This window comes from Tetrao urogallus, assembly GCF_951394365.1.
Source record: "Tetrao urogallus genome assembly, chromosome: 1".
Classification (NCBI taxonomy): Eukaryota; Metazoa; Chordata; class Aves; order Galliformes; family Phasianidae; genus Tetrao; species Tetrao urogallus.
The window spans coordinates 75540102-75559118 of record NC_136813.1 but is presented as its reverse complement, the minus strand read 5'-3'; the positions used below and the strand labels follow the sequence as shown (position 1 = coordinate 75559118).

General features: G+C 38.7%; 1 protein-coding gene across 3 annotated transcripts in view; it reads left to right on the top strand.

Moving 5' to 3' along the window:
• SH3KBP1 (SH3 domain containing kinase binding protein 1) overlaps nt 1-19017 on the top strand; it is a gene marked incomplete at both ends in the record, with an annotated part of 217316 nt that overhangs the window by 107023 nt on the left and 91276 nt on the right. For all 3 annotated transcript variants that reach the window (XM_079541896.1, XM_079541895.1, XM_079541897.1), the window contains 2 exons: nt 4600-4706; nt 17502-17625. In XM_079541896.1, coding sequence (XP_079398022.1) covers nt 4600-4706; nt 17502-17625 — 231 coding nt within the window. The remainder of the gene's footprint in view (nt 1-4599; nt 4707-17501; nt 17626-19017) is intronic.

Sequence of the window (19017 nt, the reverse complement as noted above, 5' to 3'; positions counted from 1 at the left end):
AATGGTGTCAATATGTGTCTTTTCAAAACAGACCCAATTACAAAACTCTGTGGCCTAGTTTTGAAGAGATTATAAACCATTTAGGCTGACATTTTGTCAAGGAGAGATACAGATGTTTGCTCCATGGGTGTGTTCTGTTTTTTTTTCTGTAGTTTTTTGCTTCTTGTGGTAGTATCACAGAACAGGTTGCCGAACTTGTTCTCTTGTCATAGAATAAACAGGATTTGTGCAGTTGATGGACCTGCTACTGACAGTCACCATGTGGTCTTCACTGACACTAACAGCACAGGCACAAAGGCGTTGGCATCAGTAAGCAGCAGGCTCTCTGGGTCCCACTGCACTCAATTGGAGGAGGCTCTTTTAAATCAAGACCCAGTATCCTGCTACTAGAGACAACCACGCTGTTTTTATAACGGGATCAAACATCACTTTGAAAGCATCACTAGATCTGTTCCTTCAAAGTTTTTAAACATGTGTTCATTCTTTTTTCCATTTGGCCTAGCTTTAGACATTTTAAAGGTCAAGCTGAAGCCTCGTCTCACCACACCAGTAGAAAAAGGCCTTTCCAGAGAGTTCATCTGATATGTTTTTGTCATCTGTTTTACAGTGACACTAACTGCCCTCTGGAAGTATTAGGTTCTCTCTGCTCCAGAGTGATGGGCTCACATTGAGACATCCACCTCAGGGACAGCTATGCGAATCTTAGAATAAAGAAAAAATGGAGCTACTTTACGTCTAGTCCTTACACTTCTAAGCTAGCAGGTTTTGCTCAGAGTGAAACTCTCTGGGGAATAATTAGAGAGGCTGGTCACTGCTCAGGACACAGCGACAGTAATCACAAGTAGGGTGACCAGGAGCTGACAATTAGCAGCTGCACACAAGGTAGACAACCACAACTGTAGCTTTTGCAGTGTATCCAAGGTGCATTTTTTTCCTCCCTTGGTAAGACCTACACAACGCCAGGTCCAGTGGCCTCAACGCAGTCTGTAGAAGGAGCGGAGCAAAGCCCAACCTGCATTGCAGCGGTCGGGTTCTTGGTGTCATAGCTTCAGATGCAGTATGCTCTGCAGCAAGTTCTTCTGTAGCTGCATAATGTATTTTAAGAACAGACTGCACAAATTAGGCATGTGCATGTTTTTTTCTAAAAGGTTTAACTGTGTAAATGAAAGCCGACATTTTTCAACAGGGAGACAGATGTTATTTCTGTATGGCTGCTTGTTCCAAACAGTTCCCAACTGCAACTCATAGACATTTTGCTTTCCAAACACTTTTGATGTTGAGCTACAGTTAGGAAATTAAAAAGTCTAGAACTGCAACCAGCGGGAAGAGCACAGTGTGGTGTTTGCCTGCAGCAGGTTACTTACTACAAATTGTTATACTTCTCCAGTAAAATTTTACTGAGCTTTTTTTATTATTATTATTTCTTTTTAAAGTTTCTAAAAGCCCTTGATGACTTTGAAACGACCTTTCCTGATTTTTAAAGCGCGAGATTTATTACCTGCCTTCTCACCAGTCAGTAATTTTTCACTACCAAATAAGTCAGTTTATGCTCTAATGTGGAGAAAGATGTAAAAATCTTCATTAATTTAAAAGTCAGGAAAAAAAAAAAAAACAGAAGTAAGATTGGAAAATATCTACAATCTTCATTGCAGATTTACTGCCTGATATGGTTTAAAATCAATTTATGTTCATCACATTTCTTACACTTCAAAGTTATAGTGCATCATTTAGATCTCAGATGATGATTAACAGTTTATACTAAACTGTAACATACTCTGCAATAAGTGCAATGTTAGCAGAAGGGAAAATGCCAAGAGAAGACTGAGACTTCAGTTTTTCAGTCTAAGCTGCTTATTAGCTGTCCCTGTTGGTCCTTTGTGCTTCCTCAGCATGCTGCCTTTGGAGCCTTTGTGCTAGTTAAGAAAAAAAATTAAAAAATCTGTGGTGCTGGGCTGAGAATAGTATATTTGCAAAAAGGGAGTTCTTCTTTATTAACTTTTTTTATATTTCCACTGTTTCTTTAGTCTTCTCTCTTTTCCTATCAGCTCTGTTTTCTTAGAAAAGTCATACCCTTACTCTTTACTGGTGTTTCTTTAGTGTAAATAAAAATAGATGACTCTTTGCTGTAGAGATTCTTCATCCATTTCCTGCAATGTTCAAGAACTGCAGTGCCCAAATATTAGCAGGCATGGGGTCCCCATCAGCAACTTCTCCTTAAACCTGAAGGTATTCGCTACTGGATGTGTTGTGTCTTGCTTTAGACCAAAGACAGAAGCTGGTTGGTACTTAAGCCTTTTGTTGGTGTGCTACTTTCAACTTAGCTATTTCTTTAAAGAAAGATATTCAGGAAGAATGGGAGAGCAGAGAGACAGCAGGAGGCTAACAGATAAGTGCAGACTTTCTCAAGATTCTCTGTAGCGGTAATAAAAAAAATTACGGGGTGGGAAGGTGAAGGATTCATGCAGTTCTGTTATTAACTTCCAGAACTGTTTATTTCTTGCTCTTAGTGAGCTCAGAAGTATTCTCCAAGAGTGACAGAGTATTGATTATTAAATAGTACGCCAACTGACATCTATCACATCAGGCAACGGTCCTTGCTTGACGTTAGAAATCAAAGTGGGAATGTTATCTTCAGGAAAAGTAGCTGCCTTCTTACTTTTGCGCAGCAGAAGAAGTACTTGATATGGAAGCTATTTATTTTATTTATGTTATTCTGAGTGTGGCTGTGTAAAGTTGTCAATTTAGGTCCATTTTAGTTTAGATGGTGAAGAATGATCAGTCCTTCTGTAGGTGAAGAAAAAAAGCCAATTTGAGCAAGTTGGGTTATATTGCATTATGCTGTTATTATTGGGAGTTGGACTAGATGACTTCTAAATGTCCGTTCCGACTCTAAGGATTCTATGATTCGGTGTTTAATTTTATCATTCAAAACTTGCCACTCTTCCAGAAATCCAGAGGCTGTGAAAACTACTGTCACAGTGCACTTAGTCAAAGGCCCACAGCATGGCAGCTCTTGGAGATCTCCAAAGAGGAGAGTGCACAGCCTCTGGGCAGCCTGTGCTGGTGCTTTATCACCTGCACATCTCAGAAGTGCTGCCTGGTGTTCAGAGGGAACCTCCTGTGTTCAGTTTGTGCCCGTTGCCTCTGTCCTTGCTCTGGGCATCACTGAAAAAAGCCTGGATCCATCCTCTGTGAACCCTCCCTTGAAGTATTTATACACATTCATTAGGTCCCACAGAGTCTCCTCCAGGCTGAAGAGTCCCAGCTTCACAGCTTCTCCTCATAGAAAAGATGCTCCTGTCCCTTAAGTACCTTCATGATAGTATGTTGAACTCATTCCAGTTTGTCTCCACTTTGCTACAAGTCATAAAACTATAACTTAAGTGTATGCCAGTGGATTTGGCAAACAGTATTATGAAACCGATCTTTTCATTTATGTCTTCAAACTGTGATGGCACAAGGGTCAAATTAAGGGTCTTAACGCTTATTCGGAGTATGAATTCAAGCCTGTTTGCAGCCTTCCATCCAAAGACGCATACCAGTTTCTCACAGGAGCCTGGATATCTAATCTGGAGAGAAATCTGGATGATACTGTCATTTCCAGTGGCTGGTTGACTATCAATATTGACCAACCTTGACCACACTAACCCTTCTTCAGGGGGAAAGGGAGCTTTGGGATGAGCTTTCCTTATGTTTTCTTTACTCAGAGGGTGATGAGGCATTGGCACAGGCTGGCCAGGGAAGCTGTGGATGCCCCATCCCTGGAGATGTTCAAAGCCAGACCTGATGGGTTTCTGGGCAATCTAATATGGTTGGCAACCCTGTCCACAGCAGGGGAATTGAACCTAGATGATCTTTGAGGCCCCTTCCAATCCAAGTAATTTTATGATTCTGTGACAATATTAATTCACGAATGTGCAGTTTAAAAATGTGCACGTAAATACATATACATGCATACATATGTATATATATGTACAAAAAGGAGTATGTTTGTGTTTTTTTTTAAACATTCATCGGATACGTGTACACCTGTGAGGGAATAATGGAAAACTAAAGATACAAGACGAAGCAATTTGCTGAGACTGTGTTTCTGTAAGAACAAAGGCCACACAAAGTTTTGCAGCCTCTCCCCTACCCATTCAGTTTCTGGAGTTGCCTGCGCCATTTGTATAGAGCATTAGCTAAGAATCTCAATTTTAGCAAATGTACCTGAAAAGATCCTCTGGATGAAGTTTTCTCATTTTGTCACTGAGGAATTATAATTTGTTGGTTAAATTTTGACTGTTCAGTAATATCACAGAAAGGAAAAAAAAAGTTACTACAATTTGTTTTCACTCAGATGAGGCATTAATTGATTCAGATTATAAAAATAGTTGAAATAAATAATCTCAGAAACCTTTCCTCCACCATCTTTTGATAAATTAATTCTAGATTAATAGACTTAAGTATTGCAAATGCTGAAAATATTTTGCTATTTTGATAATGTTGCATATAATAATGATTATTTTTCATCTTGAATCAATTTGCATGGCTTGTATTTGATATGGAAATTTTGCTTTCATTTTCTCATGATTTTCTCATTTCCTTAATTTTCGCTAGGAGAGAGGAACAGACGAAGAAGATGTCAGGTGGCTTTCAGTTATCTGCCTCAAAATGAGGATGAACTGGAATTAAAAGTCGGTGACATTATTGAAGTTGTGGGAGAGGTAAGAAGATTTTAAAAGAAATACATATATACAAATGCAGTTCTAGCATATCTTATGTGTGCTAAGCTTTTATGATCTTGTAGTATGTTTTAAAGACCTAATTTAAACCAGATGTTTTTCTTCTTTGAAACACTTATGTATCTGTTTCAGGTTACTATTTGGGGTGAAGGGATGTGGTTGTTTGCTTACGGATTTTGTAAGGTTTTCTTTTTCACTATAGCAATTCTGCTGATCTTTCTCAATCAGCTCTTGCTTCTCAGTTCAATGCAGGGAAAAAGCTCAAACATTGTGCCACAGGGCTATTGAGTTTCTACATTTGATAAACAAGGAGATTGCAGAAAAAGCTCTTCTCAGTTTTAGTAAGCTGGCAACTGAGAAAAAGTACCTTTACTGAGTTAAACATGTATTACAAATGTACTTGAAGCCCTCTGGAGTTCAACCATGGCATTCATGGTTTTGTCATCTTTGCCTGCAAATTTCAACAGAATTGCAGTTTTGTGCAATCAGCTCAAAAAATAATAACAACAATACAAATTCTTTCGAGAATCAAGATGTACTTACTCTGAGTGAAAGTGGATGTGAAAAATGAATGAATAGCTCTAAGAGATACCGGGAACAAATTGTGAATGTTTGGACAGAGATTCAGAAAGTTGCTGTACTTGGGCTAATTTTATTGCTGGATCAAGGAATGCTGTTCGTTCTCCCTTTTTTGTTTCAGTAGAGATTTTTAAAATATGTTGTTGACCTGAATAATAGTACGAGAACCAAAAAATGCTGATATGAAGCCCTTAAGTAGATTGGATTCAAAATCACCGTGAATAGATTTTTCGTCAACTCTGGTTTAGCAGCAATTTAGGATTTATTAATACTTCTACAATAAATCACAAGATTAGATTGTATGATTCTTAGTGGCTCCTAATCAGCACTTAATTATCAGCCAATTTAACACAGTAGTCCAATGGAATTCACTACAATCAAATACAATGACTTAGTTAAATATTTGAGAATGGCAAGGTTCACATGAGGCTTATTTTGTAGAGTGTTGGAGAGGACATTTTTCAACTCAGCTACTTCTTTGAGGATTTTCTTCCCCCTGCTGACCTACTCACACTTTCCATTTACCAGCTCTCAGTGGACAATTGGGATCTGCCCCATAGATGGCTCTTTTCATTGGTGTCAGTCAAAAGTGAATCTCAAAATGCCTACCCTGAAACGTGTCCCAGCCAGATCAAGGATCACAGGCTGCTGCCAGTCTAAGAGCTCAAGGGGCTCTTTGATTAGTAACATTATTTATAGGACTGCGAGGTAATTGATGTTAGTCAGAAAACTTTTCCTTCAGGCTGCAATCCAACTGAGGCAATCCAGGAAATTTCTCCCAGCCACACAGTTCCAGTACTCCCAGATTGTACAATCTTGGCTCCTCTCTGATCAGGCCGTGATTCAAGGAGCAGGAATTTCAGGTATAACAGGGAGTGCCTGAGTGTCCCAGCTCACTGCACTTACACAAAGGCAAAAACACTGTTGAGGCTTAGCTGGAGATGGCAGGTGTTCTGCACCACCGCAGGCCACGCCATGAGTAAAGTCAGCCTTTCTTTCCATCAGAGTGATGGTGTGGTCACCGCTTGTCTTTGTGCCTATAAATGGACAGTGCTTATTTCTTTATTTTTACATGACCAATTATATAAATTGAAAATGTAGGGGATGTAGAACACTTAAGGAAGTCCTTTCAGCAGCACAGCTTGTCTAGCCATTCTCCAGACCTTGATATGTAAAGCAATAGTTAACAACAAACAAAATATAACCAAAAGCAGTAAAATCACAATGAGATACAGCATTGTGTTTAGTGCTTCTGTTGTTGTAGAAGACCATCCAAGCAGGACTTCCCACCATCAATAATCTCCATCCTTCTTGATTCTTTGCAGCATCTGATATATCTCTTCATGTGCAGCACGAACAGTTGGGGATGAAAGAGAAAATGTGTTATTTTTCCGAATTTGCTGTAACTTTAGAAAAACCACCCTGTGCTGCAACAGAAACTGAATGTTGATGCATTAATAATTCCGAATTAGGCAGTGCAGGGACAGTGCAAAATGTACACACTGTACCTCTCTATTTTTACCAGGGTTGGGTTCAGTGTTTTAACAAAAGGAACAGGTACTGTGGTTTGAAACATCTAAACCAGAAATATTTTTCTTGACAATTTACGGTTGCAAAGCAAGTAGCCTGTATGTGATTCTCATCTGGGAGCCAGAAATTAATTTTAGCAGCTTAACACACAACACTTGCTCTGTTTACACTAATAATTTTAACTCTGCCATCAGAATCACACATTCAGCTTCACAGCTTCTGGTTGTGTTAACATTTTTGCTCTTGTATTTATGAAAAAGTTTTTTCCAGTAGTACTTAAGGACAAAGTAGAAGTAAATATATATATTTATTTATAAATATATATATATATAATCATGCACACACATATATATATATAAAAATATAGGGTATTATTACTTGTTTACTGATAAACTTTTGCTTGAAAGAGCAGATCTAATGCCTTGTGACCACTATGCAGTCTTACTTGAGGTCTTGCAATTTTTCCCTTTGTTTTTGTGACTGTTCTTGTAGCTGTTAAACTTTAAAGATAATGATGACTCAATTGTGTTCCTATCTTCTATTTCCATTTTTTGGTCTTGCTTCTTTTAAGTTTTGTTAACATCTAGATAGAAACCTAGCATTTTGCAAATATCTCCCTATCTCTATAGAACCACCTGCAGCATCCAGCTGCTTCTCTGCCTCTTTCCTATCATACCAGTCATTCCGGGTTCATTCTTCTTGGAAGCTGGGGTTCAGTTTCATACCATGCCTCTGTAAGTAATCAATGATACTCTTTGCCATCCTGCCAACAATGCCAATTTGTACATACAGATTTTCAGTCAATTCTGGCTTAGCAGGAATTTAGGATTTATTATTTATTATTTTTTTATGATAAATCGGGAGACCAAATTGTATGATTCCCAGTGGCTCTTAATCAGCCAATTTAACACAGAAATCCAATGGGATTTCCTACAATCAAATACAGTGACTTACTTGAAGGCTCAAGAGTGGCAGATTTCACGTGTGACTTACTAAAGAGTATTGGAAGGATGTTTCTAAATTCAATTTCTAAACTTCAGGGCTTACCCCCACACCAGTGAACTACTCACCCTTCCCTTTTGCCAGCTCTTAGTGGATGATCAGGGTGTGCACCAAAGAGGGCTCTGCTTCGTCGATGTCTGTCAGCAGTGAATCTCTAGATGCCAGATAATGGTTCCAGTCCATGTAAGATCAAGGATCACAGCCTGCTGCCATCCTGAGAGCTGAAAGGGCTCTTTGCTTAAGACCATTATTTGTAGGACTGTGAGGCAACTGAGTCAGAAAACTTTCCATTCTGGCTGCAATCCAAGTGAGGCAACCCTGAAACTTCCACTCAACCATACAGTTCCAGTACTCCCAGATGGTACGGTCCTGATGCCTCTCAGGTCAGTCTAATATTCAGGGAACAAGGTCAGGGAGTGCCTGAATGTCCCAGCTCACTGCACTTGCACAAAGGCAAAAACATAGTGGATGCATACTCTGAGATCACAGAATGCCTGGGGGTTTGCACCACAACGCTTATTTAGTCCTAATTCACTTAGCTTTAAGGAGATGTGAAAGCTTAGTCTGCTCAAGCATCTGATAACAGGTGAGTTTAAGCTTGCAATGTTTGTTTGTAGGATTTTTTTTTTCTGTTACTCAGCAGCTGATAAGTCAATATTTTCTTGTCAAGGGTATGTAATTAGTTTTGTTCTTCCTGCTTCTGCCATTTTGGAAATCAGTTCTAAAAGAATATAAATTCTACTGCAGTCTTCATGACATTGAGTATTTTCTTAGGAGAAAGTAAATTGGCACATCTGAATGTGAAGCTTGGTGTTCACTGTTTTCCCTTGAACCCAGCTGCACACACCAGCTCTGCACATTGCTCTCCTGGAACCAGGCACTGTGTCACTAACTAACCTTATTCTGTCTGTGAGCAGGATTGTAATGTAGAGTCTTGAGACTGTAAGATACTTAAGAGTGTATCTGAAGATAATATAAACCTGATGTTATAATGAGCTTCCTGGTAGCACATGAGCTGTTTTCATTACGCAATTTAAAGTGCGTTTGACCTCACATGGCCACACAAGCATCTTCCTTCAGTTGCCCTACTTAGAAGTTTTAAGTCTACGTCTTTCAAGAGTAAAGTAGTGGAATAAAAACCACTTCATCATATCCAACCTAGAATTATTTCTGAATAATTATTCATATGGTTAAATAATCTGTGTGAGATGCTAGATTTCTCTTATGAAGTGCATCTCTAGTATTCTTAGAAATTTGAACAACCTAGCTGTAAATAACATTTCTTTAAAACCAGATCAGACTGCAGATATTTGTGTTGAAGGCTGTAGAAACATGGAAGTGAAACTTTTCTCTCCCTGTGTGTGCATGCTTGTAGTTAAGGGCAGGCACGATTTTGGGTTACTGATTACAGACTTGGCAGTCTTAAACAGATAACTGTGCCTTGAGTTGCTGCTATTGAAAAAAAACATGGACAATTTGCTCATTCTGAAGTTAAAGAAAATACACGTGTGAGGAGCAGCTGAGGCCCCTGTGTTTGCTCAGCGCAGAGCAGAGGAGCTGAGGGGAGGCCTGAGGGCGGCTGCAGCTCCTCCCAGGGAGCGGAGGGGCAGCGCTGAGCTCTGCTCTGTGTGACAGCGACAGGGCCCGAGGGAACGGCGTGGAGCTGCGTCAGGGGAGGGCAGCTGGGGGTTGAAACAGGCTGCCCAGGGCTGTGGGCACGGCCCCGAGTGCCGGAGTTCAAGGAGCGTCTGGACAGCGCTCTCAAACATTGGGTTTGATTTGGTGTGGTGCTGTGCTTTAGGCATCATCTGGCATGTTCATACAACTCAGGACATTGGCTCTTTTAAATAGAACTAGATCAACAAGTGGAAGAGGGAAAATAAAGGAATTTAGAGAAAAGATTGTAATTACCTCCGAATGTATAATTATATGATCTTTATTTTCCTTTGTGGTTCATAATGAACAGTTGATGTTGAATGCCTTGTTGTTACTTCTTTTTTCATGTAAAAAGTTGCACCAGCCAGCATATTCATGTCATTGAATGTCTTCTGCTTATAGATATGCTGTATAAAGGATCGTTGCATTGGAATGTCATTCACAGTGTTCTTAAATTGTCAGCCAGAGCTTATTTCAAATGATAAATACATTATGTGAAGTGAGAGACATTTTAAAAATAAATAAATAAATAGCTAGATAGGTAAGAGCTTCCTGAGTTACAAAAATGTCTGAAGATTTTTTTTCAAGTGCCCAAATCATGCTGTGGTGTTTCCCTCAGAAAATGGTATCAGTTGAATTAATTGCTTTTAAATGGACACAGTCTTTTCAGATTGCTATGGATTTCGGTTTAGTTGGAAATAATTATATTCCTAACTGAGTTTTGGCAAACTAGAACAAATACTGTTTAGATCAAAATAGTCTGTCTATGTATCTTTATGCTGTTATTTAGCAAAAGATGTGTTTAAAATGTCACTTACAGTTGACAACCCATTAGAGCTTCCCTCTTGCAAAGAAAATCTGTTTCCTGTTGTGGTGTGTTAATCTGGGTTCATATTTGAAGAGAAGAGTTCTGCTCAGACACTTGTTAAAAAGGAATGAGAAAAATCTTAGCTGTTAATATATGCAGTTTTTGGAGCTGAGATTCCCTAGCAGTGTAAGGTGCTCAGATCTAGCTTTCTCCCTTTTTCCTCTTAAAGGTTACTACTAGAGAAGGGGGCTGGCAGAAGGGAATGCAAGCCACCTTCTCAGCTGGCTCCACCATTGCCCAAGTTTACCCAGCCCCCAGTGAGGATGGCTTGCACTAATAGTGCTTGGTGGCATTCTAACCATGAGGACGGCTTCCTTTCTTCCAAATTTGTTTCAAAGAGCTGTGAAGAACCAGAGGTGTAGTGGCATCTAAGGCTGCTGCATGTCATTCTTCCTGGGGCCAACAGGTTAAATAAGAAACTTTTTTAAAGCGCTTTTATGTCTGTGGTAGTGGTAGATGTTATTGGTATCGTAAGTTCCCAATGTGGTAGAAATGGTTTGGGGCTCTACAATCTCTTCAATCTAGTGGATTGAAGCAAAAGGAAGTGCAAGTTTTGAGAATCTAGGGTTACCTTTTGTATACATTAAAAAATTGATTTGGACAATTCTTTTTATTATTTTCTGAGAGAATTTGAATTGCTAAAAAAAAAAAACAGTGTGAATTTTGCTTTGGGGTTTATAATGTCACCAGATATATATCCTTGAAGGCTGTATGTTCACAGTTTCTTCTAATTTATTCTAGTAAATAGAAATTAATTATAATAAGATCAAACGTTCATGACAGTAGATAAAAATGTTTCTGGTTAAACTAGAGCTTCCCATTACTATGGAGACTGATACCCATGAGACATTAATGAACAGATTTAAATAAAAAATACATTTGAAACTAATGGCAGAAGCATTGGGGTGGAGTAAAACCACCCCTAACAATCCTTCTCTGCAGGTGGACAGCTCTGGTGTGTCACATTCTGCATTGAAGCAAGGAATTGCCTCAGAGGGGCAACCAAATTCCTGTCAGCAGGGAGCTACTGGGCATCACTGCCTTCTGCATGGCAGCGGCTCTGATGCAGCAGGGACAGGGCCAGGAGCAGTGGCATCATACCCTGCACTTACAGAAGCAGCCCCTCAGGAGCACAGCTCCCAGGACTGCTGCAAACAGAACGTGGTGCGTCAGTAAGCATACTGCATCAGTAAGAGAGTGGCAGTAAGAGTGAATGGTGAATTAGCAGTGTGCACTTGCAGCCCAAAGGCCAACAGTACCCTGGGCTGCATCAGAAGAGGGGTGGCAGCAGGGAGATGGAGGTGATTGTTCCCCTCTACTCTACTCTTGTAAGGCCTGACCAGGAGTACTGTGTCCAGGCCTGGGGCCCCCAGCAGAAGAAGGATGCAGAGCTGTTGGAGTGGATCCAGAGGAGGGCCACAAGGATGATCAGAGAGCTGGAACACAAATGTGAAGAAAGGGTGGGGGAGCTGGGCTTCTTTAGCTTGGAGAAGAGAGGACTCCAAGGAGACCTACTTGTGGCCTTCTGTTACTTGAAAGGAGCTTACAGGCAGGACAGGGACTGAATTTTTGCACAGATAGATAGTGATAGGACAAGGGAGAGTGACTTTAAACTGAAACAGGGTAGATTTACGTTAGATGTTAGGAAGAAATTTCTTACTCAGAGGATGATGAGGAACTTGTATAGGCTTCCGAGAGAGAATGTGGGTGCCCCATTCCTGAAGGCATTCAGAGGAGGTTGAATGGGATCTTGGGCAGCCTGATTTGGTGGTTGGCAACCCTGCCCATGGCAGGGGGTTTGAGACAGATGATCTTCAAGATCCCTTCCATCCTAAGCCAGTCTATGTTTCTATGATTTTCTTTATTGTTTATGTTCACATTTAGTGAGTGATTGATAGCTTTTTATTTGTTGTAATTTTCATACTTGATTAGTTATGACTAATTACAGTTGTGCCAAAATACAACTGTTAACTAATTGTCTCATTAAATGCAGATAGCTGAATTCCAGTTGACTTTCACCCTTAGATTTCTGAAGGATGCTAGACAATTAACCTGCAGCGTTGAAGTAGGGACATTTGGAATGTCATTCAACAGTGCTGAGACTGCTTTCATTTGGAATTTTTCTCGTTGTACTGCTATGTATGGCAGTACCTCATCACCTCATCTTGCAGAGAAGGGAGCCTTTTGGCAAAGTGTAATACATGGACTTAAACTCACAAATAAGTCTTTAACTGAGATGTTCTGTAATATACAGAGCTTATTATTTGACTTTCAATTAACGTTGCTATATATTACATGATAAAATCCTATTAAAAAACTCATTTGAAATTATAAAAAATGCAGACTCGATTTTTACAGATCAGGTGCTCCTTTTGGGGCAAGGTTGGTGAGTGTTTTTTTCTTTGAAATGTCATAAAATAGTTTGACCCATTTCCAAGAACAAGGTGAATACTGGGGATTGAGCTGGACTGTCCCTACAGTTAACATATTTTGACAGCTGCAGAGTTGAAAGGGGAACTCTTTAATAGTGACAAGAGACAGTCTGTGCCACAATTTCAGAATACCACAAGAAAGCAGCTGGGAGTGAAAGCTGAAGTTTCAAGTCTCTTGATTGCTTTTCTGAGACATTGTGTGGAAAGGTGTTTTTTTTTTCTCATCGTCTCCCAGCAGGTAGCTCGCAAGGGCTTGTATGACTATTTCTAGTTCATGAAGTTTATGTGATGGGCAACACTCCTGTGGATCTGAGGGTGCAAATACCTGTGGTTCTGTATAGGGTCATTCTGTACATTCTGACAGTTTCTCTGTCCCTGAGTTTCCTACCTAGAAAATTATGTTAAACAGTCAATCAAACAGAATAACAGCAAAACAAAACCCATGGAACGTTTTGATGTTGTAAAATAAAGAACTCAGAGACTGAATGAATCCCACCATACAACAATTTGTGCAGTTTTCAGTTCTTCCCTTTTGCACCAGTGTTGTTGAACAGATTCAAGCTGTGCATTAGCAGAACTCCAAGGACTGGGCAGCATCTCATGGATATGACTGTTCCTGAAGCAGTCTCAGAACAAGGCATCAAGTGGTACTGTAAGAGCCATGTTCAACTGAGGTCTTGTTTACAAAATATCTTTTCCCATTGGCTTTGAATATGTTAAATTTATTTCACTGTGTGGAAATCTTCTATAAATTTCCTTTTAATGTAGCTTTACTTCTGTTTTTCAAGCTCAAGATCTTCCTTCAGAATTTAGGAAATAAGGGAGGATTGTTTCTTTGCTTTTTGTGTTCTGCTTCTCTCTAAGCAGAATAGATTTTGTTGATCTTCAGCTTCTGATCCTTCTTATTACCTGCTTCAGGCATTGCTTTTATTCCTGGGACTATATTTTAGTTTTAACAGCACAGAAGGACTCAGTTCATATCCAGGGAAACGTTCTTTCTCCTGAAAGTTTCCCTGACTCAAAGCCTTCCACCTTGCTTCCCCTAGGGTGAGCCATGTCATCTATTATTAGTGCTAAACCCTAATGGGCAAAGTTGAAGTGGAAAATCTTGTGGAATAAGTGAATACAGTTCATTGGAAACATCCTTCAAGTCAGCAATTCCAAAGAGCTGAACTTAAATTGTTTAAAACAAATGTTTAATGGTTTTAATCTTCCAAAGAGCTAAACAATTTAATTGTTTAACAACTGTGGCCTATTAATTACACAGCAAAGTGGAAGCAAATAGTTGTATCAGCCCAAGATATTCCAACAAGCATTCACTGATAGTTGGCCAAAACATTCCAACTCTTTTTACTATCCTGTCCTGAATAAGTGCCAAGTTCTTGAAAGGAGGAGTGCTTGCAGGCTTGTAAAAACTAAATTCAGGGCACTACAGATCAGGCTGATGTGCCCTCTGACATTCCTTTCTTTAAAGAGAGGTGTTTGACATTGATTATATTGACCATGAAGAGAAAACCAAAGAGGTAACATCTCCTCTTGGAAATCTTAATGTTAATGCTTAATCTTGGAATCCTGTTGACATACTGAACTGCTTTTGTTTTCTTTGGTTACATGACTTTGAAGAATAAAACTATTCACAGTCTGAAGTAAACTATTATGCTATGTCGCATTATCTTCTCTTTTTGTACTTTATATATGAAAACAGGTTGATTTCAAGAAGCTAAATGTCCTAGCACATCTGTACCCTTTTGAGTACTTCCAATTGTGTGTCTGAATGTCTCATCCATGTAATTCTCTGTAGTAATTTCCTCTGTCCTTTTCCACAGTAACTATTTTGAGCATTTCATTATCATTTGTTACTTATATTAGTTTTATTACTTCAAAGTAAAAGTAACTATAACAAGCACAATTTGATTAAGCACTCAGTTTCTAATAAAGTAAATCAGTAAAATTTGAAAGACTTTCAACTGTATTTTTATTTTACAGCTTCCAAAAAAATGCATTTACATGAAACAATGTCTACTAAATGAGCAACTCAATTAAAAATATGATACAAGTATACTTCCTTCATTTAAAATTAAAAAAAAAAAAAAAATCCAAATGATACTGACAGAATATTTGTGTTGCATAATTATTATGTGGACTAAATTTCCCCTCCAGTCCCAGAAGTGAGGGTTCTTAATGGAAAGTGTTTCTTGAGAAGTGCACAACCCTCTGTTTATGTTGTAGTTCATGTCTCATTCCATCCCATTCAGTCATTGGAAGGCATGTAGCTGTCTGCTACTGGATCTGTCCTGCCTCACATTTGCCACTGACTGTGTTGCAGGCAAGTGTGTGTATTAACTCCCTAAATACATGAAACAGACTAAGGAAGTGTTTTCAGACAGCTTCCATGTGTTGCTGCTTTTAAAATGTGATGTTGTAGCTGCTTACATTGGGCAGGTTGGAATGATTGGTTTTCTAACTTTGAAACAAAATCTTTGTATTCAGGCTGAGCTTATATTTGATGTGTATGATGCTATGAATTCTAGACCTTCTTTTCCAGTTTAGTGACTCTAGTCACTTCAGTACTCAAATCTTCCTGTTTTGTTCAGCACATGAATGAGCATAAATTAGGACCCAGATACGTAAATCCCGAGAGCACTTTGTTATAATAGTTCAGTAACAAATTTCATTGAGTGTTTGTACCTCCAGATGGATTACCGCCATGAATAATGGATTTTCATTTGTAAGATTTTATTGGCTGGGAATTATAGTGACATTTCAAACCGTATGGCAATGGATTGCCCCAATTTGGGATGAGTAAATCCTGAGGGTATTCCAGGGGGTTTTTTATTGTATGGATTAATCTCTAGCTGGCATGTTTTGAGACTGATAAAAGATTCTGTCATTTAGCTATAGCATTTAATAACGCCTGCAGCTTTTGGTGCTTTTAATGAAAATTTCCTAATAAATCTTCTGGAGGTGCAGTTTGGTCTGGGCCTATGATATCTTGTTAATGTCATTTGGAAAGAAGCTGGTTCTGTCTTCAGAATTGTTTTGAATTTGTAAAATTATTAAATACAATATGGTATTTTCAGATTATTCATTCCTGTACCAATTGGAAAGCTTAGCAACTACTGAATGCTCTGTTTGCATCCAATTTAGATATCTTTTGATTTTTGTGTATGTGTATTTCTATACGTATACATATGGCTGCACACATCAATACACTGCATCAAGAGTGCTAATGTTAATTTGCAGGAAAACTGAAGTGATACTCTAGAAGAAGTAGGCAGGAGAAAAATTACTTGAGGTAAAGATGGAACTGAGTGGTATAGATCACCTTATGTTAAGCAATTGCAACAGCTTGCAAAGCAGGGGACTCGGGAGCTGTGTAATTCCACAGTGCTTAATCTAATGGTCAATCAGCTAATGCAGTTTCTGTTTAATGTTTAGTTCAAATCAATGGAGCCATCTGGGAGCAGCGCATCAGAGAAAGTTTATAGCTCAAAGAGTCTCTGCCATGTTTATTTTATAAAGATAAATAAATATATTGATACTTAAAGGCATAATTTGTAGAGATGGCCAAGTGTTGCGGATCATACAGTTTCAGTTTTGTTTGTGTTTTGTGTTTCTTTACTTTGGAGGGGGAAAAAGCAAACATTTGCGCGTAGAGACTTTGAGACCATCATGTAAAAAAACCTTCACCCCATTCAAGTCATGGGTGATTTATATGTACTGTACTCTCTGAAGTATCAGCAAGATAATAGCTATTATTGCCAAAGTTGTGCTTGACTTCACTAATATTACTCATGCATCAGAAATAAAAAGAGAAAATTTGTCATGGGCAGGTAAATGAGATTAAATGGAATAGCTGTGCTAGGCTGAACTGCTTTCAAATTAAAACAAATTATCAAACCAGAAGGACAAGAAATGTGCTGAAGAAGATGAAGAAAAAACACAGAGCATATTCCTGATGTAATAACTGTTTCCTTTACAGTAGGATTGTACGTGTAGCTGAGTAGAAAAAAAGTGCAACCATTCCTCTGTAGTTTGAGGAAATTTTTACTTGCGTTATATAATGACATGCATTATTCATTTTCTAAGAACTTGATATTTTGCTAATTAGTGAAACAAAGTAGCTTTTTTTTCAATAAAAATAAACTTCTGTTTAAGACGTGGGGTTGGTTTGTTTTTCTGACAGTACGTGTGAGCACACTCACCTTGAAATGCAACTTTCCATTTTGATAATTCTTCTTTGAAAGGGAACAGGAAAGAGATGGGTCACACAAGGAGCCTGATGTTTCACAGACTGATGCTGTCCTCCCTTGTCATTTCTGTGATGAATGAGCAGTGTCTGACTGATGAAAAATATGTATCTGTCAAGGATGCGTTTAGGCTGATTCATCTAATAAGTCATTCCTTGCTGTCCCGTTATAACCTACAGGCATCTGATTTCTAAGGGCTGTCATTTCATTATACAACACTCTATCCTGAATGGGTTACACAGGAAGGAGTTTGTCAATTTTAAATACTTTCTCTTGGTGTTCAGCTAGGAAGTATTTCTTCTTTCTGATCATATTATCATTAATTATTTCAGTATCTCCTTGTAAGTCTTTCTAGAGTTAAATGTGCATTCATGCTGTTTATTCTCTGTAGATTTCTGATATTTATGTATTAATGGTGTGACAACATTCTTAATTTTAAAAAAATTTGTTTCTGGTGCAGGTAGAAGAGGGCTGGTGGGAAGGTATCCTTAATGGAAAGACGGGCATGTTTCCTTCCAACTTCATAAAGGAACTGTCTGATTCTGATGATGCTGGAATAGCACAGGAAGAGCAAGTAAAGCCAAGTAAGAAAATGAAATAATTCTTCATGTTCTTTATGTACATCTGTGTGCTTTCCCAACATATTGCGAAGGTAGTTGCATTCTCATCTCTTTCTTGGAAGTATTTTTGAATGCTTTATTCTTCATTTATATTGTGAAAGTGTCAAGTGATGATGCTAAGTGAGTACTGGCCATGCTACTTGGTTTGTAATGCTGGCGATGCTACTTGAGTTCTGTTAAGACTTGCCCAGCTGCAACAGATTGAGGACACGGAGGGCAATGATGACTATCAGCTTTGTCTTTCCAAATGAATTAAGATTTTTTTCTTGTCTCTAGATGTGAAATTGAGCAAAGTAATCAAACATTTTCAAAGTGGCTACGCTTATTTAAATGAGGGATTAAAGTGCCATTCCTTCTTCAATGACTCCGGTAGACTTAAGGATTCATAATTATTGGTGTGGGACATGCGGCACTTTTTCCCTCCAGGTGCTGAGCATGTTACTATCACCTCCGCCACCCAGTGCCCCAGCAGCCAAAGGGAAAAAGGCCAGAAATGGGACATGGACTTTGTTCTCTCACTTACAGTGGGCCAGTACTGCTGCAGGTGAAAAGCATGTTTGGTAATTAAGTTTGCGACAGTATAAGCATGGTAGTGGGTTGCCCTGTTTATAGCTTTCCTTGAAGAATAACCTGAACCAAAAGTATGCATTTCTATGAAATGGATACTTGTTGGTCTTCGTGTTTTTTTCTGTTTTTCAAACAGTCTGTTACATCCTGATTTAGTGATTGATTTGGAATCCTTAGCGAAAAGAAAAAAAAGTCAATTGTATTGATGTATTTCAGGATAATTCCACATCTACCTACCAAATTCTTCCTTTACGGTCAATTACTATTTTCAGCAGTGCAGGTATTCATTGCTGTGTAGTATTCTCCTGAGATCTTTGCAACAGACAAAATTGAAAGGGCTCCCAAAATCTCTGAAAGCTTATTTCAGCTCAAGTTTACCAAAGCCTCTGTAGCTCACTTTGCCAGTGAGAGGCAGAAAGTTACAATGTTTCTTTTTTATTGCCTTTTTTATTCTTTCATTTTTCCATTTAGGGCAACTTTATCATCTTTATTCTGTCACACAGAGATAGGATTCTAAGAAAACCGGTGTATGCAATGATGAAAATATTTCCTATTGGTTTTGCAATAGAGTTGTTATTCACATATAGTGGCACAGGTGACCTAGTTACGTGGTCAGAGGTGCTAATGGTGTTTACAGGTAATGTTTCTTTATCCAAATGAAAACGTGTGTAAAAAAGTTAACAACTGTAGTGTGTTGGAAAAGAAAGATGGGCATTAAGTGAATCTGCTCACTTCGGCAAGATGGCAAGCTGCTGCCTGTAATTCGTATATGCTGTCATGAATTTGTGT